General features: G+C 51.0%; 1 protein-coding gene across 1 annotated transcript in view; it reads left to right on the top strand.

The window, feature by feature from the left end:
* Positions 1-18,794, top strand: part of JPT2 (Jupiter microtubule associated homolog 2) — a 30,150-nt gene extending 11,356 nt beyond the window's left edge. The window contains exons 2-5 of the mRNA XM_038763497.1: positions 12,471-12,619; positions 13,994-14,136; positions 14,956-15,004; positions 18,308-18,794. Of these exons, the coding sequence (XP_038619425.1) occupies positions 12,471-12,619; positions 13,994-14,136; positions 14,956-15,004; positions 18,308-18,495 (529 nt within the window). The 3' untranslated portion in view covers positions 18,496-18,794. The remainder of the gene's footprint in view (positions 1-12,470; positions 12,620-13,993; positions 14,137-14,955; positions 15,005-18,307) is intronic.
* Positions 18,795-26,292: the final 7,498 nt, after the last annotated feature.

The following is a 26,292-nucleotide window of genomic DNA, read 5'->3' as shown; positions in this document are numbered from 1 at the left end:
AGGCTCACAGTCTAAAAGGAGTCACAAGGTTTGCTGCCATTTGTCTGTTGCATGGGGTTGGGGCACGGGCCTGGGAGTCACAAGGTTTGCTGCCATTTGTCTGCTGCATGGGGTTAGGGCACGGGCCTGGGAGTCATCATCATCATCATCATCAATCGTATTCATTGAGCGCTTACTGTGTGCAGAGCACTGCACTAAGCGCTTGGGAAGTACAAGTTGGCAACATCTACAGACAGTCCCTACCCAAAAATAGGCTCACAGTCTAAAAGGAGTCAGAAGGTTTGCTGCCATTTGTCTGCTGCATGGAGTTGGGGCACGGGCCTGGGAGTCACAAGGTTTGCTGCCATTTGTCTGCTGCATGGGGTTGGGGCACGGGCCTGGGAGTCATCATCATCAATCGTATTTATTGAGCGCTTACTGTGTGCAGAGTACTGCACTAAGCGCTTGGGAAGTACAGTTTGGCAACATATAGAGACAGTCCCTACCCAACAGTAAGCTCACAGTCTAAAAGGAGTCACAAGGTTTGCTGCCATTTGTCTGCTGCATGGGGTAGGGGCATGGGCCTGGGAGTCACGAGGTTTGCTGCCATTTGTCTGCTGCATGGGGTTGGGGCACGGGCCTGGGAGTCATCCTCATCATCATCAATCGTATTTATTGGGCACTTACTGTGTGCAGAGCACTGCACTAAGCGCTTGGGAAGTACAAGTTGGCAACATATAGAGACAGTCCCTCCCCAACAGTAGGCTCACAGTCTAAAAGGAGTCACAAGGTTTGCTGCCATTTGTCTGCTGCATGGGGTTAGGGCATGGGCCTGGGAGTCATCATCATCAATCGTATTTATTGAGCGCTTACTGTGTGCAGTGCACTACACTAAGCGCTTGGGAAGTACATGTTGGCAACATCTAGAGACAGTCCCTACCCAACAGTAGGCTCACAGTCTAAAAGGAATCACAAGGTTTGCTGTCATTTGTCTGCTGCATGGGGTTGGGGCACAGGCCTGGGAGTCACAAGGTTTGCTGCCATTTGTCTGCTGCATGGGGTTGGGGCACGGGCCTGGGAGTCGTCATCATCATCATCATCAATCGTATTTATTGAGCGCTTACTGTGTGCAGAGCACTGCACTAAGCGCTTGGGAAGTACAAGTTGGCAACATATAGAGACAGTCCCTACCCAACAGTAGGCTCACAGTCTAAAAGGATTCAGAAGGTTTGCTGCCATTTGTCTGCTGCATGGGGTTGGGGCACGGGCCTGGGAGTCATCATCATCATCATCATCAATCGTATTTATTGAGCGCTTACTGTGTGCAGTGCACTGCACTAAGCGCTTGGGAAGTACAAGTTGGCAACATCTAGAGACAGTCCCTACCCAACAGTAGGCTCACAGTCTAAAAGGAGTCAGAAGGTTTGCTGCCATTTGTCTGCTGCATGGGGTTGGGGCACGGGCCCGGAAGTCATCATCATCATCATCAATCGTATTTATTGAGCGCTTACTGTGTTAAGAGCACTGCACTAAGCGCTTGAGAAGTACATGTTGGCAACATCTAGAGACCGTCCCTACCCAACAGTAGGCTCACAGTCTAAAAGGAGTCACAAGGTTTGCTACCATTTGTCTGCTGCATGGGGTTGGGGCACGGGCCTGGGAGTCACAAGGTTTGCTGCCATTTGTCTGCTGCATGGGGTTGGGGCATGGGCCTGGGAGTCATCATCATCATCATCATCAATCGTATTTATTGAGCGCTTACTGTGTGCAGAGCACTGCACTAAGCGCTTGGGAAGTACAAGTTGGCAACATATAGAGACAGTCCCTACCCAACAGTAGGCTCACAGTCTAAAAGGAGTCAGAAGTTTTGCTGCCATTTGTCTGCTGCATGGGGTTGGGGCACGGGCCTGGGAGTCACAAGGTTTGCTGCCATTTGTCTGCTGCATGGGGTTGGGGCATGGGCCTGGGAGTCATCATCATCATCATCAATCGTATTTATTGAGCACTTACTGTGTGCAGAGCACTGCACTAAGCGCTTGGGAAGTACAAGTTGGCAACATATAGAGACGTTCCCTACCCAACAGTAGGCTCACAGTCTAAAAGGAGTCACAAGGTTTGCTGCCATTTGTCTGCTGCATGGGGTTGGGGCACAGGCCTGGGAGTCATCATCATCATCATCATCATCAATCGTATTTTTTGAGCGCTTACTGTGTGCAGAGCAGTGCACTAAGCACTTGGGAAGTACAATTTGGCAACATATAGAGACAGTCCCTACCCAACAGTAGGCTCACAGTCTAAAAGGAGTCACGAGGTTTGCTGCCGTTTGTCTGCTGCATGGGGTTTGGGCACGGGCCTGGGAGTCACAAGGTTTGCTGCCATTTGTCTGCTGCATGGGGTTAGGGCACGGGCCTGGGAGTCATCATCATCATCAATTGTATTTATTGAGCGCTTACTGTGTGCAGAGCACTGCACTAAACACTTGGGAAGTACAAATTGGCAACATATAGAGACAGTCCCTACCCAACAGTAAGCTCACAGTCTAAAAGGAGTAACAAGGTTTGCTGCCATTTGTCTGCTGCATGGGGTTGGGGCACGGGCCTGGGAGTCATCATCATCATCATCAGTCGTATTTATTGAGCACTTACTGTGTGCAGAGCACTGCACTAAGCGCTTGGGAAGTACAAGTTGGCAACATATAGAGACAGTCCCTACCCAACAGTAGGCTCACAGTCTAAAAGGAGTCAGAAGGTTTGCTGCCATTTGTCTGCTGCATGGGGTTGGGGCACGGGCCTGGGAGTCACTAGGTTTGCTGCCATTTGTCTGCTGCATGGGGTTTGGGGCACGGGCCTGGGAGTCACGAGGTTTGCTGCCATTTGTCTGCTGCATGGGGTTAGGGCACGGGCCTGGGAGTCATCATCATCATCATCAATCGTATTTATTGAGCGCTTACTGTGTGCAGAGCACTGCACTAAGCGCTTGGGAAGTACATGTTGGCAACATCTAGAGACAGTCCCTACCCAACAGTAAGCTCACAGTCTAAAAGGAGTCACAAGGTTTGCTGCCATTTGTCTGCTGCGTGGGGTTGGGGCACGGGCCTGGGAGTCATCATCATCATCATCATCATCAATCGTATTTATTGAGCGCTTACTGTGTGCAGAGCACTGCACTAAGCGCTTGGGAAGTACATGTTGGCAACATCTAGAGACAGTCCCTACCCAACAGTAAGCTCACAGTCTAAAAGGAGTCACAAGGTTTGCTGCCATTTGTCTGCTGCGTGGGGTTGGGGCACGGGCCTGGGAGTCATCATCATCATCATCATCATCAATCGTATTTATTGAGCGCTTACTGTGTGCAGAGCACTGCACTAGGTGCTTGGGAAGTACAAGTTGGCAACATATAGAGACAGTCCCTACCCAACAGTAGGCTCACAGTCTAAAAGGAGTCACGAGGTTTGCTTCCATTTGTCTGCTTCATGGGGTTTGGGCACGGGCCTGGGAGTCACGAGTTTTGCTGCCATTTGTCTGCTGCATGGGGTTGAGGCACGGGTCTGGGAGTCATCATCATCATCATCATCATCAATCGTATTTATTGAGCGCTTAATGTGTGCAGAGCACTGCACTAAGTGCTTGGGAAGTACAAGTTGGCAACATATAGAGACAGTCTCTACCCAACAGTGGGCTCACAGTCTAAAAGGAGTCACAAGGTTTGCTGCCATTTGTCTGCTGCACGGGGTTGGGGCACGGGCCTGGGAGTCATCATCGTCATCATCAATTGTATTTATTGAGCGCTTACTGTGTGCAGAGCACTGCACTAAGCGCTTGGGAAGTACAAGTTGGCAACATATAGAGACAGTCCCTACCCAACAGTAGGCTCACAGTCTAAAAGGATTCAGAAGGTTTGCTGCCATTTGTCTGCTGCATGGGGTTGGGGCACGGGCCTGGGAGTCACGAGGTTTGCTGCCATTTGTCTGCTGCATAGGGTTGGGGCACGGACCTGGGAGTCACGAGGTTTGCTGCCATTTGTCTGCTGCATGGGGTTAGGGCACGGGCCTGGGAGTCATCATCATCATCATCAATCGTATTTATTGAGCGCTTACTGTGTGCAGAGCACTGCACTAAGCGCTTGGGAAGTACATTTGGCAACATCTAGAGACAGTCCCTACCCAACAGTAGGCTCACAGTCTAAAAGGAGTCACAAGGTTTGCTGCCATTTGTCTGCTGCGTGGGGTTGGGGCAGTGGTCTGGGAGTCACAATGTTTGCTGCCATTTGTCTGCTGCATGGGGTTGGGGCATGGGACTGGGAGTCATCATTATCATCATCATCAATCGTATTTATTGAGCGCTTACTGTGTGCAGAGCAGTGCACTAAGCGCTTGGGAAGTACAATTTGGCAACATATAGAGACAGTCCCTACCCAACAGTAGGCTCACAGTCTAAAAGGAGTCAGAAGGTTTGCTGCCATTTGTCTGCTGCATGGGGTTGGGGCACGGGCCTGGGAGTCACAAGGTTTGCTGCCATTTGTCTGCAGTGTCTTAGTACAGAGCACTGTACTAAGCGCTTACCACTACCTCAGGCTGCTTCCAATAGGAGCAATCGGTTCTAATCCCCCTTCATTCTTTCATTCTATTTATTGGTTCTATTTATGGGTTCTAATCCCATCCCTGCCACTTGTCTGCTGTGTGATCTTAGACAAATGACTTCACTCCTCTCTGCCTCAGTTCCCTCACCTGGAAAATGGGGATTGAGACAGTGAGCCCCATGTGGGACAGGGACTGTGTCCAACCCGATTTGTGTCCACCCCGGTGCGAAGTCCAGTGCCTGACACACTGTAAGTGCTTAACAGATAGCACAGTCATTATTATCACAAGCTAATTACGCAGCCCATGTCCCATGTGGGGCTCACAGTCTTGATCCCCCTTTTCACAGATGAGGGAACTGAGGCACACTGAGGAACTGAGCAGACGAGTGACGGAGCCGGGATGAGAACCCAGGTCCTCTTACTCCTGGGCCCGGGCTCTTTCCACTAGGCCACACCGCTTCTCGTGATGAACCTATCCTGGTAGAACACAATCCACAAGTTGGCGTTTAAGATGCCAAATTTAAAGTTGGCATTCTTGGTGCCAGTGTGCTTCCCAGCCTCCGTCACCACCTTACAGCACATGGTTTTGTATTTCTTTGGAGTTTTTTTTTTTTGGCAACTTTCAGGTTTTTAATTCAGCAAAACGGCAGAGAGCGGTGAAGTGTTTGGCTGGAGTTGGACAGAAAGGTGGTAAAGGGACTTATATCAAAAAATGGCAGTCATGGCATAATGTGGAGCAGAGTAGTGTCTCTATTGCTGTATTGTACTTTCTGAAGCGCTTAGTACGGTACTCCACACACAGTAAGTGCTCAATAAATGTGATTAAATGAATGAGGGAAAGAGTTTTGGACCTGGTTTCTAATCCCGGCTTCACTGTGTGACCTTGGGCAAGCCGCTTGTTCCATTCATTCATTCAAGTGTATTTATTGAGTGCTTAAAGTGTGCAGAACACTGTACTAAGTGCTGGGAGAGTACACTATAATAAGCAGACACATTCCCTCGTTGTAGTTTGGGGCAGTAACCTCTCCTTGCCTGTGTTGCCCCATCTGAAAAATGGAGTCTGTTCTTCCTCCTACTTAGTTTGAGAGCCCCGTGTGGGACAGGAGCCGTGTCTGACCTGATTATCTCTTACCTTCCCCAGCGCAGAGAACAGTGCTTGACACATAGTAAGCACTCAACAAATAGCACAATTATTATTGTCAAGACAGTTTGTTCAGGCTGTCCACCCTCTGATCCATCCGTTCCTGTGAATCAGTCGTTACTATAGCGTGATTTTTCCCGGAACGCATGGTTCTTCAAGAACACAGTGTCCACATTCAAAGAGAATGAACTCCTTTTTAATAATTGTCTTTATTCAACGGGTACTGTCCTCATGATCAATGCCATTTATTGAGCGCTTACTGTAAGCGCTTGGGAGAGGACATCAGGGTTGGTAATCATCATCATAATAATAATGATATTTAAGTGCTTAATGTGTGCCAGGCAGTGTACTAATCCCTGGGATGGATACAGTTAAATTGGGTTGGACACAGTCCCTGTCCCCCAAAGGGCTTGCAGTCTTAATCCCCATTTTATAGATCAAGTAACTGAGGCACAGAGAAGTAAAGTGGCTTGCCCAAGGCCACACAGCATGGCACAGGCACGATTAGAACCCATGGCCTGACTCCCGGGCCCATGCTGCTTGATATGTACTAAGCAGTGGGGTAAGTACAAGATAAGCAGCGTGAGAAGCAGCGTGGCTCAGTGGAAAGAGCACAGGCCTTGGAGTCAGAGGTCATGGGTTCATATCCTGGCTCCCCCAGTTGTCAGCTGTGTGACTTTGGGCAAGTCACTTCACTTCTCTGGGCCTCAGTTCCCTCATCTGTAAAATGGGGATGAAGACTGTGAGCCCCCTGTGGGACAACCTGATCACCTTGTAACCTCCTCAGCGCTTAGAACAGTGCTTTGCACGTAGTAAGTGCTTAAGAAATGCCATTATTATTATTATTATTATTATTATTATTATTATTATTATTATTATTATTATTATTATTATAAGCAGATTAGCTACAGTCCCTGTCCCACATAGGGCTCAGAGGCAAAGTAGGGGATTTTAAGGGTTGAGGGGTTTTTTTTTTGTTAAGGAAAAAACCCCTCCTTGTACATTTATTTTAAAGGTACGTTTGTATGTTTGTTGTTTTTAAAAAACAATGGGTGGAGGAAAGACGGATTAGCGCCAAGGTTGGGGGTGGCTAAAAGTGGGTTGTAGAATACCACCTGCACCCGTAGCTCTTCATCCTACAAGGGAGGTGGGCGGAGGTGGACTGCCTGGGCGGGAGAGGTGGGGGCCTTAACCCAGTTTAACTCTGAAAGCTAATTCGATTCCAGCTCCTCAGGGGCTCGGGCAGTTCAGTGAAACACCACAAATTGTGTGTTTCCTTTAGGGAGAGCAGCCCGGGCCCAGGAATGTTAGAACTTCAGCCACCAGCCAAGAAAAATACATTCACCGTAGGCCTAGTCGAGATAGCGAGGGTCGTTATAAAAGAGACGCTTCTAAGGAAGTCCCGCATACCCGCCCCTCGTGAGCTCCTCTCTCTCCTAAGTCCGGCTATGACTGAGGAAGAGTCTCTGACGGCGGGGACAACTTTTGGGAGAGTGTTTTTGTTTGTCGTTTCTCTCGCTCGCTAAGAAATCCTTCTGCAGGGAATGTGGGCTGCTTATTCTGCTATGTCAGCCCAGTATATCTGGACTACTTCCTGTTTTATCCAACAACGCATGTTTTCTGAAAATGAAAGGAAACCGTTATGGGCAGGGAATGCCTCTACCAACTGTTGTTATATTGTGCTCTCCCAAATGCGTAGTCCAGGCACTGTTCTGAGCCCCGGGGTGGATAAAGGCAAATTGGATTGGACACAATCCCTGTCCCGCATAGTGCTCTCAGTCTTAATCCCCATTTTACAGACGAGATAACTGGGGCACAAAGAAGTAAAGCACCCGGTAAGTGCTCAATAAATAGCAGTGATTGGAACATCTCCCGAGTGCTTGGCTCAGTGGTTTGCGATTGGGAAATTCCAGGTTGAGCCATTGATTAAATCCACAACATTAGAAAAGGCCCCTCTTCCCTTCCCTGCGCCTCAGCTACAATCAATGGTATTTATTGATCAATCATATTTATTGAGCCCTCACTGTGTGCAGAGCACAGTACTAAAGGCTTGGGAGTGGACAAGAGAGCAATAAACAGAAACTTTCCCTGCCCACCACGAGCTTACAGTCTAGAGAGGGAAACGGATGTAGAAGTAAATCATTTATGGATATGGACATCAGTGGTGTGGGGTGACTAAAGCGTGTCGAGCTAAGTGTGGGGGTGACAGAAGGGAGTGGGAGAAGAGGAAAGGAGGATTTAGTCCGGGAAGGCCTCTTGGAGGAGATGGGCTTACAATCAGGCTTTGAAGCAGGGGAGAGTCACTGTCGGAAATGAAGAGGGAGGGTGTTCCTGGCCAGAGGCAGGATATGGGCGTGAAATCCGTGACGTGATAGATGAGATTGGAGTAGGAGAGTAGTGAGGTGAAGTAGGAGGGGGCAAGGGGATTGACTACTGTAAAGGTGGTGGTGAAGAGTTTTTGTTTGACGCAGAGGTGGGTGAGGAAACATGGACTGAGTGGTTTTGTAGAAAAATGATCCAGGTAGCAGAGTGAAGTGTGGTCTAGATTGGGGAGAAACAGGAGGCAGGGATGTAGTAATCAAGGTGGGAAAGGAGAAGTGCTTGAATCAGCGTGGTAGCGTTTTGGATAGAGAAGCCAGGGCAGTTTTTAGCAATGTTGTGAAGGTTGAAGTGACCGGATATCTTGACAGATTGAATTCGGGGTTTGAATGAGAGTTGAGTCAAGGATCAGGCCTAAGTGAGATGCAGAGGATGGGTGTCGTCTACCGTGATGGGAAAATCAGGGAGAGGACGGGGTTTGGGTGAGCAGATAAGGAGCTCTGTTTTGGACGTCTTAAGTTTGAGGGGTGGGACAAATAAGTAGAGATGTCCCGAAAGCAGGAGGAAATGTGAGACTGCAGAGGAGAGAGATCAGGGCTGGGGGGGGAGATTTTGGAATCAAACCCCTAGAGGTAATAGTTGATGCTGTGAGGGTGGATGAGTTCCCCGAGGGTGAGGCTGGAGATGGAGAAGAGAAGGGGACCCAGAACTGAGCCTTGAGGAACCCCCACGGTTAGGGGTTGGGAGACAGAGAATGAGTGGCCAGAGAGATAGGAGGAGAACCAGGAGAGGACAGGGTCAGTGAAGCCGAGGGTGGATAACGTTTCTAGAAGGGGGGTGGGCCACAGAGTCACCGCAGCTGAGAGGCGGAGGAGGCTTAGGATGGAGTAGAGGTCATTGGAGTTGACCAGAAGGAGATCATCGGTGACCTTTGAGAGGGCGGTTTCCATGGAGTGAAGGGGGCGGAAGCCAGATTGGAGGGGGTCAAAGAGAGAATTGAAGGAGAGGAAGTGGAAACAGTGGATGTTGACATTTCTGTCAGTTCAACTCGCTTCTCTGAACTGTAAGCTCCTTGCTGTCAGGGAGCATGCCTACCGACTCTGTTGTACTCTCCCAAGCGCTTAGTGCAGTGCTCTTCACACAGTGCGAGCTCGTTGTGGGCAGGGAATGTGTCCGTTTGTTGTTGTATTGCACTCTCCCGAGTGCTTAGTTCAGTGCTCTGCCCACAGCGTGAGCTTGTTGTGGGCAGGGAATGTGTCTCTTTGTTGCTGTACTCTCCCAAGTGCTTAGTGCTTTGCACATAGTAAGAGCTCAATAAATATGATTGAATGCATGAAAGTACTTGCTCAGTAAATACAACTGATTGATTGCAGAGCAGTATATTAAGTCCTCAAACAGGCAGGCATGTGTACCAGCTGTTTGTAGCTGGCCTAGGTGACACCTAAGTGTATTTTTCCGGTTGTGGAGCCTAAAAGGATCGTATACCCCTCTGGAAGCGGCGAAGAGGAGAGTCCAATCACTCCAGATATCCAGGCTTGTCCCCTTGGGTTAATATAATCTGAGAAGGTCATTCTGTTCACCGCCAGCTCTTCTCCAGGATTTTGAAGTCAAGGAGCAAGTTGTGGTTTTGTTTTCCTTCTGTTTTTTTAAATGATATTTCATTACTATGTGCCAGGCACTGTATTGAGCCCTGGGGTAGATACAACATAATCGGATTGGAGACAGTCCCCGTCTCAGACGGGGCTCACCCTCTTAATCCCCATTTTGCAGAGGAGGGGACGGAGGCCCAGCGAAACGAAGTGACTCGCCCAGGGTCACACCGCAGACACGTGGTGGGGCCGGGATTAGAATACAGGACTTTCCGACTCCCAGGTTCCGGCTCTTTCCACTAAACCACAAAGCTGCAACAAAGTTAGAGAAGCACCAGACTCGAGTTGGGGCTAGCTGCCTCGCGGCTTTGGAACCGGATGAGGAAGTACCGTACGGCCTTTGTCCAGTTCAACGGAAATTGCAGTCAGTTGATGATATTTACTGAGCGTTTGCTGTGTGCAGAGCACTGCGCCGAGCGCTTGGGAGATCCACTCCCCTACAGTCCTCTAGACTCCAAGCTTGTTGTGGGTAGGGAATGAGTCTGCTTATTCTGTTGGACCTTCCCAAGCACTTAGTACAGTGCTCTGCACACAGTAAGCGCTCAGGAAATACGATTGAAGGATTGAATGGATGATCCCCGCCAATAAAGATCTTATAATCTAGTGGGGGAGACAGACATGGCAATAAGTTATAGGTTGCGGAAGCAATCCAGTATAAAGAGATGTTTTTAGGTGCCGTGGGGGTGAGGTGAGTAAATGCTTAGAGGTCTCGAGCTCAAGAGCAAGGTGATTCAGTGGGTGGGGAGATGAGAGATTAGCCAGAGAAGCAGCATGGATTAGTAGTTAGAGCCCGGGCTCAGGAGTCAGGTCTTGGGGTCTAATCCTGGCCCCCGCCACCCGACTGTCGTGTGACCTCAGGCAAGACACTGCTTGGCTTCAGTTTCCTCGACTGTAAAATGAGGTTATGACTGCCCCTGTGGGTTATGGACTGTGTCCAGCCTGATGAGCTTGTATCTACCCCAGCGCTTAGCACAGAGTAAGTGCTTACCAAATACTATAAAAAAAAAAGGCTTCAGAGAGGAGATGGGATTTCCCTGAAATCCAAGGACCCCACCATGTCTACTGTGGTATTTTTGTCAGTCAGTCATATTCATTGAGCACTTACTGTGTCCTCGCTGTTCTCCTACTACAAACCCAGTCCGCACACTTCGTTCCCCTAATGCCACCCTTCTCACTGTACCTCCGTCTCGTCTGTCTCGCTGCCGACCTCTCGCCCATATCCTGCCTCTGGCCTGAATCACCCACCCTTTTCGTATCGACAGATGATCACTCTCCCCTCCTTCAAAGCCCTAATGAGGGCACATTTCCTCCCCAAAGTCCTTCCCCAGCTAAGCCCTCACTTCCTCTTCTCCCTCTTCCTTCTGCCTCACCCTTGTACTTGGATTTGCTTCCTCTATTCACCCCTCCCTCCACCCCACCACACTTAATGTCCACATCTTGTCCTTTATTTCTATCTATCCGCCCCTCTAGACTGTAAGCTCATTGTGGGCAGGGAACGTGTCTCCTATATTGTTCTATAGGACTCTCCCAAGCGCTTAGTACAGTGCTCCCCCTCTCAATCCCCCCCCGCCCTACCTCTTTCCCCTCCCCACAGCACCTGTATATATGTTTGTACAGATTTATTACTCTATTTTACTTGTACATATTTACTATTCTATTTATATTATTTTGTTAATATGTTTTGTTTTGCTGTCTGTCTCCCCCTTCTAGACTGTGAGCCCGCTGTTGGGTAGGGACAGTCTCTATATGTTGCCAACTTCCCAAGCGCTTAGTACAGTGCTGTGCACACGGTAAGCGCTCAATAAATGCGATTGAATGAATGCTCAGTAAGTGCTTTATAAATACGAATGATTGACAGAGGGTAATAATAATAGTAATGGTATTTGGTGAGCGCTTTCTATGTGTCAAGCACTGTTCCAAGCTCTGGGGTAGATAGAAGCTAATCAGGATGGGCCCATTCTCTGTCCCGTATGGGGTTCACGGTCTTAATCCCCATTTTACAGAAGAGATAACTGAGGCCCAGAGAAGAGAAGCTACTAGTCCAAGTCACACAGCAGACCAGCGGAGGATCCAGACTTAGAACCCATCCTTCTGATTCCCAGGCCCATACTCTATCCGCTAGGCCATGCTCCTTCCCTGGAAGAGTGAATAATAATAATAATAATAATGGTATTTGTTAGGCATGGCTCAGTGGAAAGAGCCCAGGCTTGGGAGTCAGAGGTCATGGGTTCTAATCCTAGCTCCGCCACTTGTCAGCTGTGTGACTTTGGGCAAGTCACTTCACTTCTTTGTGCCTCAGTTACCTCATCTGTAAAATGGGTATGAGGACTGTGAGCCCCCCGTGGGACAGCCTGATTACCTTGTACGTACCCCAGCGCTTTGAACAGTGCTTGGCACATAGCAAGCGCTTAACAAATACCATTATTATTATTATGATGTGCTGAGCACTGTTCTAAGTCCTGGGGTAGATGCAAGGTAATCAGGGTGTCCCACCTGGGACTCACAGTCATAATCCCCATTTTACAGAAGAGGTCACTGAGGCCCAGAGAAGTGAAGTGACTGGCCCAAGGTCACACAGCTGCTACGTGGCGGGGCTGGGATTAGAACCCACGACCTCTGATTCCCAAGCCCGGGCTCTTGCCACTGAGCCACGCTGCTTCTCAGTGAAGTGACTTGCCTAAGGTCACACAGAGCAGACAACGGGGGCGGATCCAGGATGAGAACCCAGGCTGGGATTTTTTCTCTCCCCAGAAGGCGACACGGCTTGTCCTGTGAACTCACGGTTGTTTTCTTCCCTCCCCCAGGGTATTGAAGCCCCCCGGCGGAGCCTCCAGCAATCTCTTCGGAAGCCCCGACGAAGCGGCAGCTTCCACCAAGCCCCACAGGATGGCCTCCAGTATTTTTGGAGCGTCGGAAGAACCGCAGAACGTCCCAAGGAGGTCCAATCCTCCCGGTGATTATTATTATTATTATCATCATCAACATCATTAACCAGCCCACCTGAATGTGTCTGTCATATTATTCTGTCGAACTCTCCCAAGCGCTTAGTACAATGCTCTGCACGCATTAAGCGCTCAATAAATTTGACAGACTGAGAGGCCCTGGTCATTGGGCCCCCACCTGACTCTTAACATTGCCATGCAAAGTCGAGACCAGGGAATGTGTGTGTTCATTGTTGTATTCATTCCTATTTATCAGTAATAATAATGGTATTTGTTAAGCACTTACTACGTGCCAGGCGCTGTACTAAGCGCTGGGTTGGATGCAAGCAAATCGAGTTGGACACAGTCCCTGTCCCACATGAGGCTCACAGCCTCAATCCCCATTTTGCAGATGAGGTCACTGAGGCCCAGAGAAGGCAAGTGAGTTGCCCACAGTCAAACAGCAGACAAGCGGCGGAGCCAGGATTAGGACCCATGTCCTTCTGATTCCCAGGCCTGGGCTCTACCCACTGTGCCACGCTGCTTCTCGCTGAGCTCTTATTGTGCGCTTGGAACGTACAATTCAGCAATAGAGATAATCCCTGCTGCCCACGCCAGGCTTACAGTCTAGAAGTACAGTATTGTACTCTCCCAAGCGCTTAGTACAGTGCTCTGCACATAGCACTCAGTCAATACAATCGAATGAATGACTGGCCTGCATTTCCTGCTGCTGCCGACCCCTCGTCCACGTCCTGCCTCTGGCCTGGAACGCCCTCCCCCCCTCAAACCCAACAGACAGTGACTCTCCCCTCCACTTCAAAGGCTTAATGAGGGCACGCCTCCTCCAAGAGGCCTTCCCTGATTAAGCCCCCCTTTCCTCTTCTCCCACTCCCTTCTGCATCGCCCTGACTTGCTCCCTTTGCTCTCCCGCCTGCCCAGCCCCACTTATGTCCATATCTGTCATTTATTTATTTTTATTAATGTGTCTTCCCCCCTCTAGACCGTAGGCTCGTTGTGGGCAGGGATTGTGTCTGTTTACTGTTGTATTAGTCTCTTCCAAGTGCTTAGTCCAGTGCTCTGCACAGAGTTAGCGCTCAATAAATGCGATTGAATGAACGAATGAACAGGGGGCATTTGAAAGAGAGTTCAGTCCTCTCTCTCCTTTGCTCCCCAAGTTGCTAAGCAGAGTCTGTCAGTCAGTTGTATTTCTTGAGCGCTTACTGTGTGCAGAGCACTGTACTAAGCGTTTGGGAGAGTACAGTACAACAGGAGAACAGACGCATTCCCTCCCCACGACGAGCTTACAGTCCAGAGGGGGAGACAGAGGTTAATATCGATAAATGAGAGTCTCCGGAAAGGCTGACCGGGGTCCAGCTGGACTGATTTTGCCCCGCCGGTCTCCGCAGGAGGCAAAGGAAGTGGCATCTTTGAGGAGCCCAGCCCGGTCCAGGCCCGCCAGCGCCCCAACCCTCCCGGGGGAAAGACCAGCGACATCTTTGGGTCTCCTCTCACCGCCACGGCCGCTCGAGCTCACCCAAATAAACCCAAGGTACGTCCCGGGGCCGGGGGCCATCGGCAGGTAAGACCACCGCACCGTGCGACACGGTGGACAGAGCCTGGGCCTGGGAGTTGGAGAGACCTGGGGTCATTCATTCAATCGTATTTATTGAGCGCTTACTGTGGGCAGAGCACTGTATTAATAATAATAATAATAATAATGATGATGATGGCATTTGTTAAGCGCTTATGATGTGCAAAGCACTGTACTAAGCGCTGGGGAGGTTACAAGGTGATCAGGTTGTCCCATGGGGGGGCTCACAGTCTTAATCCCCATTTTACAGATGCGGTAACTGAGGCCCAGAGAAGTGAAGTGACTTGCCCAAAGTCAGCTGACAATTGGTGGAGCTGGGATTTGAACCTCTGACTCCAAAGCCCGAGCTCTTTCCACTGCGCCACGCTGCTTCCCTTATTAAGCGCTTGGAAAGTACAGTTCGGCAACAAATAGAGACAATCCCTGCCCACAACGGTCTCACAGTCTAGAAGGGGGGAGACAGGCATCAAAACAAGTAAACAGGCATCAATAGCATCAGTATAAATAACTAGAATTGTAGATACATGCACATCATTAATATAAATAGAATGACAAATATGTACATATATACACGAGGGCTGTGGGGCGGGAGCCCTGGCTTAATGGAAAGAGCACAGTCCGGGGAGGTCCTAATCCCAGTTCTGCCACCTGTCTGCTGTGTGACCTTGGGCGAATCACTTAACTTCTCAGTTACCTCATCTGTAAAATGAGGATGAAGGCTGGAAGCCCCCTGTAAAACGCCATCTCCACCTAACGCCGGTGTGTGTTTCATTTCAGGATCACATTGTCTTACACGAAGGCGAGGACGCGAAATCTGAACCCAAAGGTGAGAAGACTGTTGACAGCCCTCCTCCCCAACCCTCCCGTTTCCTCTTCCCTTTGCCTGGTACGACTCTGAGGGGCTCAGTACCCCTGGGCTTTGGCTACCAAGGCTGAGATACCGTACTGTACCGTAATTACTATTAGTGGTATTATTAGAAGACCCCCTTCTCCCTCCCTACGTGGCAGCTATCCGGCCTGCTCCCTTCTCCAAAATCCACCTCCCCTCGGCCCTCTCCCCCAAGTCCCCACCCTCTTTCCTCGCACACGCTCACAGCAAAGTTCTGTTTGAGCTTAGGTTCTTCACTTCCCTAATTCCCTAATTCTCCTGCTCATTCATTTCAAACCGGCTTGGAGAGTTAGAGGAGGCCCACCGGTGTCCTTGTGTCCAGGGTGGCTTAAGGGGTAGAGAGAGCCCTGGCCCAGGAGTCAGAAGGTTATGGATTCTAATTCCGGCTCTGCCCCTTGTCTTCTCTGTGACCTTGGGCTACTCAGTTCACTTCTCTGGGCCTCAGTTACCTCATCTGCAAAATGGGGATTGAGACTGTGAGCCCCATGAGGGACAGGGATGGCGCCCAACGTGATTTGCTTGTATTCACCCTAGGGCTTAGAACAGTGTCTGGCACTTAACAAATACCACAATTATTATTATTATTCTTTTGTCTGAGCTGACTATCTGTACCAGCACTTTTTTTTTAATGAAGCAGCGTGGCTCAGTGGAAATAGCACGGGCTTCGGAGTCAGAAGTCATGGGTTCAAACCCAGGTCCGCCGCTTGTCAGCTGGTGACTTTGGGCAAGTCACTTAACTTCTCAGTTACCTCATCTGTAAAATGGGGATGAAGACTGAGCCCCCCGAGGGACAACCTGATCACCTTGTAACCACCCCAGCGCTTAGAACAGTGCTTCACAAATAGTAAGCGCTTAATAAATGCCACTATTATTATTAATGGAATTAAGCGCTTACTATGTGTCAGACACTGGGGCAGATACAAGCTACTCCAGTGGGACCCAGTTCCCATCCCACCTGGGACTCACTAAGAGGACAGACTCCCCATTTTACAGCCGAGGAAACTGAAGCCCAGAGCAGTCGAGTGACTTGCTCAAGGTCACACAGCAGGAGCGTGGCAGAACCGGAATCGGACTCCCAGGGCTCTTTCTACTAGGCCTCACTGCTCCTGCCCAGAGTGAGCACTTAATGCCATTATTATTAGGCTGGACTATGTGCTGTAATCATTTTGGACCTTGGCCGGCTTCCCTGCGTTGTCATCTTTTCCGGGTGGTAGCGGGCGGCTCCCTCGTCTCTCCCTTACGGGCGTCGTCTGGAACAAGTTGAGGCCAAGGTGTCTTCTCTCCCGGGAGCTGGAAAGTCAAATTATAATAATGGTGGGCTGAAGCGCTCACTCTGTGCTAGGCACTGTATTCAGCACTGGGGCCCGTTTTGAGCAGGGATCGTCTCTCTTTGTTGCAGAATTGTACTTTCTAAGTGCTTAGTACAGTGCTATGCACACAGTAAGCGCTCAATAAATGCAATTGAATGAATAGTTATGGTATCGGTTAAGCACTTACTGTGTGCCGAGCATCTTATGAAGCGCTGGGGCAGATACAAGGTATTCAGCCCCGGTACCGCATGGGGTTCACAGCCTAAGTAGGAGAGGGTAAGATTTAATTCCCATTTCACAGATGAGGAAACGGAGGCCCAGCAAAGTGACTTGCCCAAGGTCACCCAGCAGACACGTGGCAGCGCTGGGATTAGAATCCAGGTCTTCTGACTCCAAGACCTGGGCTTCTTCCACTAGGCCAGGCAGGAACGGTATTTATGGAATGCTTATTAGGAGCCCTCAATGGTGCTAAGCGCTGGAGGAGATCTAAAATAGCCAGATTCATTCATTCAGTCGTATTTATTGAGCGCTTACTGTGTGCAGAGCACTGTACTAAGCACTTGGGAAGTCCAAGTTGGCAATATATAGAGACGGTCCCTACCCAACAGTGGGCTCACAGTCTAGAAGGGGGAGACAGACAACAAAACAAAACATATTAACAAAATAAATAGAATAAATATGTACAAGTAAAATAAATAAATAAATAAATAGAGTAATAAATACGTACAAACATATATACAGACTCCAAAGCCTGGGCTCTTTCCTAGCGATAGATGGGCCGCTATTTCCGTCCCACATGAGGCTCTCAGTCTGAGAGGGAAGGCAAGCAGGGCTCTTATCCCCTTGCAGTAGAAGGGGAAGCTGAGGCCCGGAGAGGGAAAATGATTCATCCAAGGTCACACGGCGGGCCAGTGACAAAGCCGGGAGTAGGAGCCATTCCTCCCGATGCCCGCCGCAGGCGAGCAGGCCACCCTGCTTGATGATAATAGCGATTAGAAAAATCGAGATAGTAAAAGATAGTAGATGGGAAAGATAGTAAAAAAGATACTAAAAGTCAAGTGCTTAGTACAGTGCTTTGTCTGCGGTAAGCGCTCAAGCAATATGATTGACTCGAAGGAACTAAGTGCTTAGTATGGTGCTCTGCCCTCGGTAAGCGCTCAAGAAATTGTAATCATGGTGTTTAAGCGCTTAGTATGTGTCCGGCACTGTACTAGTCACTGGGGTGGAGAAGCAGCATGGCTTATTTGAAAGAGCCTGGGCTTGGGAGTCAGAGGTCATGGGTTCTAATCCCGGCTCCGCCACTTGTCAACTGTGTGACTTTGGGCAAGTCACTTCACTTCCCTGGGCCTCAGTTCCCTCATCTGGAAAATGGGGATGGAGACTGTGAGCCCCACATGGGGCAACCTCATCACCTTGTATCTACTCCAGCGCTTAGAACGGTACTTGGCACATAGTAAGCACCTAACAAATACCATCATTATTAATATTATTATTATTATTATGTTGGACACAGTCCCTGTCCCACGTGGGGCTCACAGTCTCCATCCCCATTTTCCAGATGAGGGAACTAAAGCCCAGTGAAGTGAAGTGACTCGCCCCAGGTCACACAGCAGACAAGTGGCGGAGCCAGGATGAGAACCCATTCATTCAGTCGTATTTATTGAGCGCTTACTGTGTGCAAAGCACTGTACTAAGCACTTGGGAAGTACAAGTTGGCAACATATAGAGACGGGTCCCTACCCAACAACAGGCTCACAGTCTAGAAGGGGGAGACAGACAACAAAACCAAACAAAACATATTAACAAAATAAAATAAACAGAATAGTAAATGACCTTCTGACTCCCGGGCCCTGTCCGTAACGCCGTGCTGCTCCCGTGTGATTTTTAGCTTTAACCTTGAGCTGACGACCCTCTTTCCTCAATCCACCAGCTTCTGGAAACGCGCCCTCCCCGAGAGAACAGAAGGAAAAGGGCGACGCGGGCAAAAGCGACGCCACCAAGGAGCCGGCACGTGAGCCCCACGTGGACAACCATGAGCCCAGGCTGGGGCCCAGACCCCGCTCCCACAACAAAGTCCTCAACCCACCGGGTGGCAAGTCCAGCATCTCCTTCTACTAGGGGGCCGGGGGCCGGGGGGGCTGCCACTGCCATCCAACCCCGTCCTCCACTGCCTCCTTCATAGCTTCCCTTTAGCGCAAACCAGTCGGCGCCGGGGAAGGGGTCTGCCGTCTTACCCGGAGGTCTGGGCCCGGCTGGCTACTCAGGGGTTGAGCGGGGGGCTCTGGGCAGAAGAGTGAGGGAACCCCCGTCCCCCCCACGGAGTTTGCCAGTCCGGGCCGTCGGTGAGGGCGAGCGGGCCGCTGCACCCTCTCCGCCGCATCTAGTTGGTAGTTTGAGGCCGTGAATTGTGCTTTGGGTCGGGGGGAGTGGGGGTGGGTGAGGGGACGTAGATGTAGTAGCCGCTTCCCTGGCGGGGTGGGGATGGGGATTTGGATTAGCGGCGCCTGGCTGAGGAGGAAGCGAGGAACGCCAGGGCCCCAGCGGGGGGAACCCCCTTCACAGAGATGCGTCTGAAGTGGGAGACGCTAAAAGCCGTGGGCAGGCGGTGAGGCGGGGGCAGGAGTGATGCCCGCCGGTCTCAGGCTGACTCATAGAGGGGCACAGGAGTGGGTGGCTGCAATTCAGCAGGCCTGTTGGGAAAGACCACAGGCCTTTCCCTCCCAAGAGCACAGCCCAGTGGGCCCGGTTCCCTCACCCAAAGGGCGAGGGTCTCGCTCCCGCCCCACCCCTGCTCCCGCCTCTCCACCACAGGCCTCTTGTGAAGCCTCTTCTGAGGCTTTTCGCCAGCTTTCGCTCCGGCGTCAGTCCCCCACTCACCTGAACAAGCCCAGTATCCAGTGACCCCCGCCCCCAGCCCCCCATACATACACATATTCTCTCTCTCTCCTCTCTCTCTCTCCCCTCTTTCTCTTTCTCTCTCCCCTCCCTTTCTCCTCTTTCTGTCTCTTTCTGTTGCTCCCCTCCCTTCCTCCTCTTTCTCTCTTTCTGTTGCTCCCCTCCCTTCCTCCCTTGCTCTGTCCCTCTCTCCCTTTCTTTCCCTTTCTCTCCCTCTCCCCCTTTCCTCTCCCTCTCTTCTTTTCTCTCCCTCTCTCCCCCTTTCTCTCCCTTTCTCTCCCTCTCCCTTTCTATCCCTCTCTCCCTTTCTCCCTCTTCCTCCTCTCTCCCCTCTTCTTTCCCTTTCTCTCTCCCCTCCCTTTCCCCTCTTTCTCTCTCTCACTCCCCTCCCTGTCTCTCCCTCTGTCCCTCCCTCTCCCTTTCTCTCCCTTTCTCTCTCTTTCTCCCCTTCTCTTTCTTTCTCTCCCTCTCTCTCCTTTCTCCCTTTTGTCTCTCCCTTTCCCTCCCTCTCCCTCTGTCCCCCCCCTCCCTTTCTCCCCCCCTCCCCTGACCTCCCCGCTCTGCAGGGGCCTCTCGAGCAAGCCAGTCTCCCCATCCCAGACCTTTTTTGTCAGAAACCCTCGGGACCCTGACCCCACCTCCTATGACCTCTACGGTGTCAGCTACTTGGAACCCTTGACCTGCTGTCGGGGATGGTATCTCCTCCCTGTGGCTCCCCGCCTTCCATACCGGCTGTGGGGGGGCAGGGGTAGTCTTCTTCCTTGGCTGACTCTGAAAACCAATGACCTCGCCAGGCCACCGTCGTCAGCCTTAAGTAGCCCGGACGGCCATGGTGGTCTGTCCGGAAGGGCCCCTCCGGTCTCTTTGATCGGGGCGGGTCTGGGAATTTCACTCCTACCAGCACTTCCTCACACGGTGGCGATTTCAAGTCGACGGGAAGATGACCCTCTGTCCTTTGGAGGGGATTTCCCCTCGGACCGGGTCAGGCGGGCTCCTACTCGGGCCCCTCGGGTGGCCGTCCGGCTCCTGGGGAGCGGCCACGTAAACGAGCCCCCTCCATCAGAATAGGAGGGGCGGCTTCCCAGGCCGTCCTTTGGCAGCGGAGCGGGGACCAAAGCGGGCCGCCGTCTTCCTCCGATCCGCTCTGCCCCAGGGCACCGAAGCCCTCCCGTCTGTGATCGCGGTGGAAGGTTGGCAAGAGGGCAGTCGGCACAGACGACGAACTGCCACGGTCTTGGCGGGGAGTGGGTCGGGGGCTACGTCACAGGGAATCATCGGGTCACTTGGACCTACCGAGAAACGATCTTCGACGGCGGACGAATCGCACGGGCCGGGTTGGGGTCTCGGCTTCTAGAGCACCCTGGGCTCAGGCGGCTGGGAGAGACTGGCGGGGGTCGGGTGTGGTACCCTGAGTCTCCTCAGGCCTCTGAGACAGCATCCTCCTCCTAACTCGGCCCTCGCCCTTTGGCCTGGGTCCCTAAAGTGCCTGCAGGAAGCCCCTGCCTAATTCCGCTTTGCGGCCTCTCTGAATCGACGCGCACGTGATCCACCAAAGACTTGACCCGTTTTTCACCGCCCCCGCTGACTTTGGGGCCAGAGCCCTCCCGCTCATCCCTTCCTCTCATTTCCCAAAAGCCCTCGGGACTCTGGTCACGGTGCGTTCTCACCGAGGCCCTGCCGTCTCGATCGCCAGAAGATGTTTTCAGTCCGCCTTAAAACACTTCTTGCAGGCGCGTTTGGTGCCAGCTTCTCTCGAGCTGTGTGAGTAAACCTTGGGCGTTTGACGGGGGGGCGTCTCGCTACTCCGACGGGGCAGAACGATGGTATTAAATCTGGCAACTCGGACCGGGCGTCTCCGTATATCTTGCTAGTTGCGGCGGTTTCTCTCACCCAGCCCTTTGAGCCGGCTCAGACCATCGTATTTGAGCGTTTAGTGTTTGCAGAGCACTGTACTAAGCGCTTGGGAGAGTACAGTAGAACGATATAACAGACACTCTCCCCTCCACTCTAGACTGTAAGCTCGTTGTCGGCAGGGAGCGTGTCTATTTATCGTACAGTGCTCTGCACGCAGTAAGCTCTCGATAAATACAACTGAACGAACGAATGAGCTTACAATCTCGAGGGGAAGGCAGACAATATAAATAAATAAATGACAGAGATGGACTTAAGTGGGTCTGAGGGTTGGGTGAATAAAGGGAGCGAATCAAGGTGATCTGAAGGGAGGGAGAAGAGGAAAGGAGGGCTTAGTTGGGGAGGGCCTCTTGGAGGAGATGGGCTTTTAATAAGGCTTTGAAGGTGGGGAGAGCGATCCTCTATCGGATATGAAGAGGAAGGGCGTTCCAGGCCGGAGGCGGGACGTGGGTGAGAGGTTGGCGGTGAGACAGACGAGATGACGGGCAGCTTTGTCGTCCAGCTGATCGGACAACGGGATTTGTTGAGCGTAGCAAGAACGTGGCAGACCCGACTTTACCTCTTCTTGGATTCGTGGGTGCTTTTCCGCTGGCCAATGCAACCCCCATCTAATCCAGATTGTATAATCGCCCAGCTAGTCCTCTGGGCTGTAAACACGGGCAAAGGGAACGGGGTCTGCCAACTGTACTGTAGCAGACTCTTCCGAGTGCTTAGTATAGCGCTCCGCGCCCTGTAAGAGAGAAGCAGCCGGCCTAGTGGAAAGAGGTGAGGCCTGGGACTCCAGGGACCTGGATTCTAATCCCGGCTCTGCCACGTGTCTGCTGCGGGACCTTGGGCAAGCCATTTCATTCCCCATGACCTCAGTTACTTCATCTTTAAAATGGGGGTGAAGACCGTGAGCCCCACGGGGGACAGGGACCATGCCCAACCTGATGAGCTGGGATCTTCCCCAGCGTTTAGTACAGTTTCTGGCACATAGTCTATAACAAATACCATTTTAAAAAAAGAAGCTCAAAAAGATCTTCCAGCCACCGGGTCTTTGGATGAGGGGCACGCCGCTTCTGTTTCCTCGCGAAACTGGTTGGCTGGGTTTGCGTTCCGGGGAATTCCAGTAGCTGACACGACGGAGTCAGGGAGTGGATAGGGAATGAAAGGGTGGCACTAATTACCATTCTCATTCCCGGGTGGTGGGGACTGATTTTAAGGGTGGATCCCCGGCCCGCTGTCTTTTCATCAGCGTGAGGCAAAATGGATGGCCAGAAAACACGTTCCTCTCTAGTCCGTGCCTGTATTGAGACGGCCTTTTCCCGGACCACGCAGCCTCTCCGCGGAACCGTGGTTGGCCAGTAGCCCACGTGGCCAGGAAGCTGCCAGAGTGAACCGCCGTGGGCAGGGATTGTCTCTCTTTATTGCTGTAGTATACTTTCCAAACCGCTCAGTGCAGTGCTCTGCGAACAGTAAGCGCTCAGTAAATACGGTGGAGAACAGCCGCGCTCGTGGTCTCTGAGACCTCAACGGCCGCATGGCCTAGTACATCCGAGCCTGGGAGGCGGACCCGGGTTCTAATCCCGGCTCCGCCACCTCTCTGCCGCTGTGTGACCTTGGACAAGTCACTTCACTTCTCCGGGCCTCGTTCCCTCATCTGTAAAATAGGGATTAGGACGGTGAGCCCCATATGGGACTGGGACTGTGTCCAACCTGATTAAGTTGTATCTACCCCAGCGCTTAGTACAGTGCCTGGCACATAGTAAGTGCTTAACAAATACCACTTAAAAAAAAACCTGCTCTGGAATCCATCTATGCTATCAATCAATCGTATTTATTGAGCGCTTACTGTGTGCAGAGCACTGTACTAAGTGCTTGGGAAGTACAAGTTGGCAACATATAGAGACAGTCCTTACACAACAGTGGGCTCACAGTCTAAAAGGGGGAGACAGAACAAAACCGAACATACTAACAAAATAAAATAAATAGAATAGATATGTACAAGTAAAATAAATAGAGTAATACCCAGCCCCGAGTATTGAGTGCCTACTGTGTTCAAAGCACCGTACTAAGCACTTGGAATAGAATAGCAGAAGCAAGGCATGTTACCTGCCATCAAGGAGCTTGCAGTCTAGTGGGCATTGAGTAGTAAGTGAGCACTGACCATTCAGTCATATTTATTGAGCGCTTACTGTGTGCAGAGCACTGTCCTAAGCTCTTGGGAAGTACAAGTCGGCAACATATAGGGACGGTCCCTACAGAGCACTGTACTTAGCGTGTGGGGAGTATGGATAGAGGTGGATGGACCAAGCTGCGGGACAGGGACTGTGTTCAAACCGATTAACATGTAATAATAATAATAATGTTGGTATTTAAGCGCTTACTATGTGCCGAGCACTGTTGGGGTAGATACAAGGTAATCAGGTTGTCCCACGTGGGGCTCACGGTCTTCATCCCCATTTTCCAGATGAGGGAACTGAGGCAGAGAAATTAAGTGACTTGCCCAAGGTCACAGCTGACAAGTGGCAGAGCTGGGATTAGAACCCAAGACCTCCGACTCCCAAGCCAGGGCTCTTTCCACCAAGCCACGCTGCCCAGCACCTAGAATAGTGCTTGGCACATAGTACGCACTTTACAAATATTTATTTATGTATTTAAAAAGCACTGGCAGTGGAGCAAAGGAGAGCGGGGAGGCCAAAGAAACGGTCTAGGTTCAGGAATTCAAGTGACTTTTATATGACACCATTAGTACATTGCCTGGCACATAGTAAGCGCTTAACAAATACCATTATTATTATGCACACGCCATGTTATTCAGTCAGTCAGCCGAATTGATTGAGTGCTAAAATAAAAGTCACACAGAACAGGTGAATTTTTCCCCGTCTCCCCGGTGGCCAAATCTGAAGCCAGGCCTATTGGAGGGCCCCGTGTCCATGTAGTTTTCTGAATCAATTGCTTAGTACAGTGCTCAGCACACAGTAAGCGCTCAATAAATACGATTGAATGAATGCATTTTGAAAACAGCTTGTGGTTCTGTGCTTGTGACATCTGTGGAGGCTCAAAGTACTCAAAATAATGAAAGAGGAGAGCCCGGACTACAGTATCTGTGCCAGAGATAAAGCGGGTTATTCATTGTTGTTGGAGATAAAGTGGGTTATTCATTGTTGTGATTTGGAGTTAGCCCCTTAATGCCCCTGATGACTTTGGTTATCTCGTTTAATTAATAGTAATTAACCCCACTGACTTCATGTTTTTGAAAGAGGCCATTTAGGCCTCACATTTTCTTAACTCTCTTTGGGCAGGAGATCTGCCTCCCAACTCTGTTCATTTGGTTGTATTTATTGAGTGCTTACTGTGTGCAGAGCACTGTACTAAGCGCTTGTCAAGGACAAATTCAAATTCAGCAATAGAGACACCGGGCTTACTGTCTAGAAGGGGTTCAGCTCCGCCAACTGTCAGCTGTGTGACTTTGGGCAAGTCACTTCACTTCTCTGGGCCTCAGTTCCCTCATCTGTAAAATGGGGATGAAGACCGTCAGCCCCATGTGGGACAGCCTGATCACCTTGTATCCTTCCCAGTGCTTAGAACAGTGCTTTGCACATAGTAAGCGCTTAACAAATGCCATTATTATTATTAAGGGGGAAGAGGGAGAACAAAACAAGTAATCAAAACAAGTAAACAGGCATCAATATAAATAGAATTATAGATATATACAAATATAAGTGCTGCGGGGCGGGGAGAAGGGAATCGAGGTGATTAAGGGGATTAATTCATTCATTTAATCGTATTTATTGAGCGCTTACTGTGTGTGGAGCACTGTACTAAGCGCTTGGGAAGTACGTCGGCAACAGAGAGGGTCCCTACCCAACAACGGGCTCACAGTCTAGAAGGGGGAGACAGACCACAAAACAAAACAATCAATCAGTCAATCGTATTTATTGAGCGCTTACTGTGTGCAGAGCACTGTATTAAGTGCTTGGGAAGTACAAGTTGGCAACATATAGAGACAGTCCCTACCCAACAGTGGGCTCACAGTCTAAAAGGGGGAGACAGAGAACCAAACCAAACATACTAACAAAATAAAATAAATAGAATAGATATGTAAAAGTAAAATAAATAAATAAACAGAGTAATAAATATGTACAAACATATATGCATGTATACCGTGAGCCCCATGGGGGACAGGGACTGTGAACAACCTGCTCATCCTGTATCCACCCTGGCGCTTAGAACAGTGTCTAGCACGTACTAAGTGGTTAGCAAGTACTTGGACCGTCAGCCCCAAGTGGGACCTGATCATCCTGTATCTACCCAATTTTTAGTACAGTGCTTGGCACATAGTAAACGCTTAAGAAATGCCATTGTTGTTATCTATTATAAATAATTATAATACATTAGCAAGAATCAGTAGGTAGTATTAATATATTACTACGCTAGCAAGAATCAATAGTTAATAATATATTACTATCCTTATAATATATAAATAATGACGATAGCATTTTTTTTTAAGAAGGATAGCGGGGTGGGGGGGCAGCCCGTGACGTCACGGGGGCGCAGGGACGGCTGCGCGCTGGCGCCCTCTCGTGGGGGAGGGCGGCGCAGGGACGGCTGCGCACTGGCGCCCTCTCGTGGGGGAGGGCGGAAGGGCACGCCCCGCGGGCCGGACGCGCCCCTTCCAACCGCGCGGGGCGGGACTTCCGGCGAGTGAGTGACGGGCAGAAAGGGCCGTGGGAGGGGGGCAGCAGGAGGGCCGCGTCGGGGGGCGGGACTTCCGGCGGGTGAGTGACGGGCAGAAAGGGCCACGTGAGGGGGGAGGAGCAGCACGAGGGCTGGGCCGCTCGGGGGGGCGGGACTTTCTGCGGGTGAGTGACGGGGAGGGGCGGGACTTCCGGCGGGTGAGTGACGAGCAGGAGCAGCAGGGGGCGGGACTTCCGGCGGGTGAGTGACGGGGCAAAGAGGCGGAGGGGAGGAGTAGAAAAAGGGAGGGGCGAGTGAGTGACGGGCAGGCAGACAGGGCCGCGCGGGGGGGGGGGCGGGGCTTCCGGCGTCCGTGGGCGGGACTTCCGGCGGGTGAGTGACGGGCGGGCCCCTGAGGTGACAGGCCGAGGCGGCCGAGGCTGAGGC

The sequence above is a fragment of the Tachyglossus aculeatus genome, chromosome 21 (genome assembly GCF_015852505.1).
Source record: "Tachyglossus aculeatus isolate mTacAcu1 chromosome 21, mTacAcu1.pri, whole genome shotgun sequence".
In the NCBI taxonomy this organism is placed as follows: Eukaryota; Metazoa; Chordata; class Mammalia; order Monotremata; family Tachyglossidae; genus Tachyglossus; species Tachyglossus aculeatus.
Note: the sequence above shows the minus strand (reverse complement) of the source record. Positions and strands in the feature narration are given on the sequence as shown.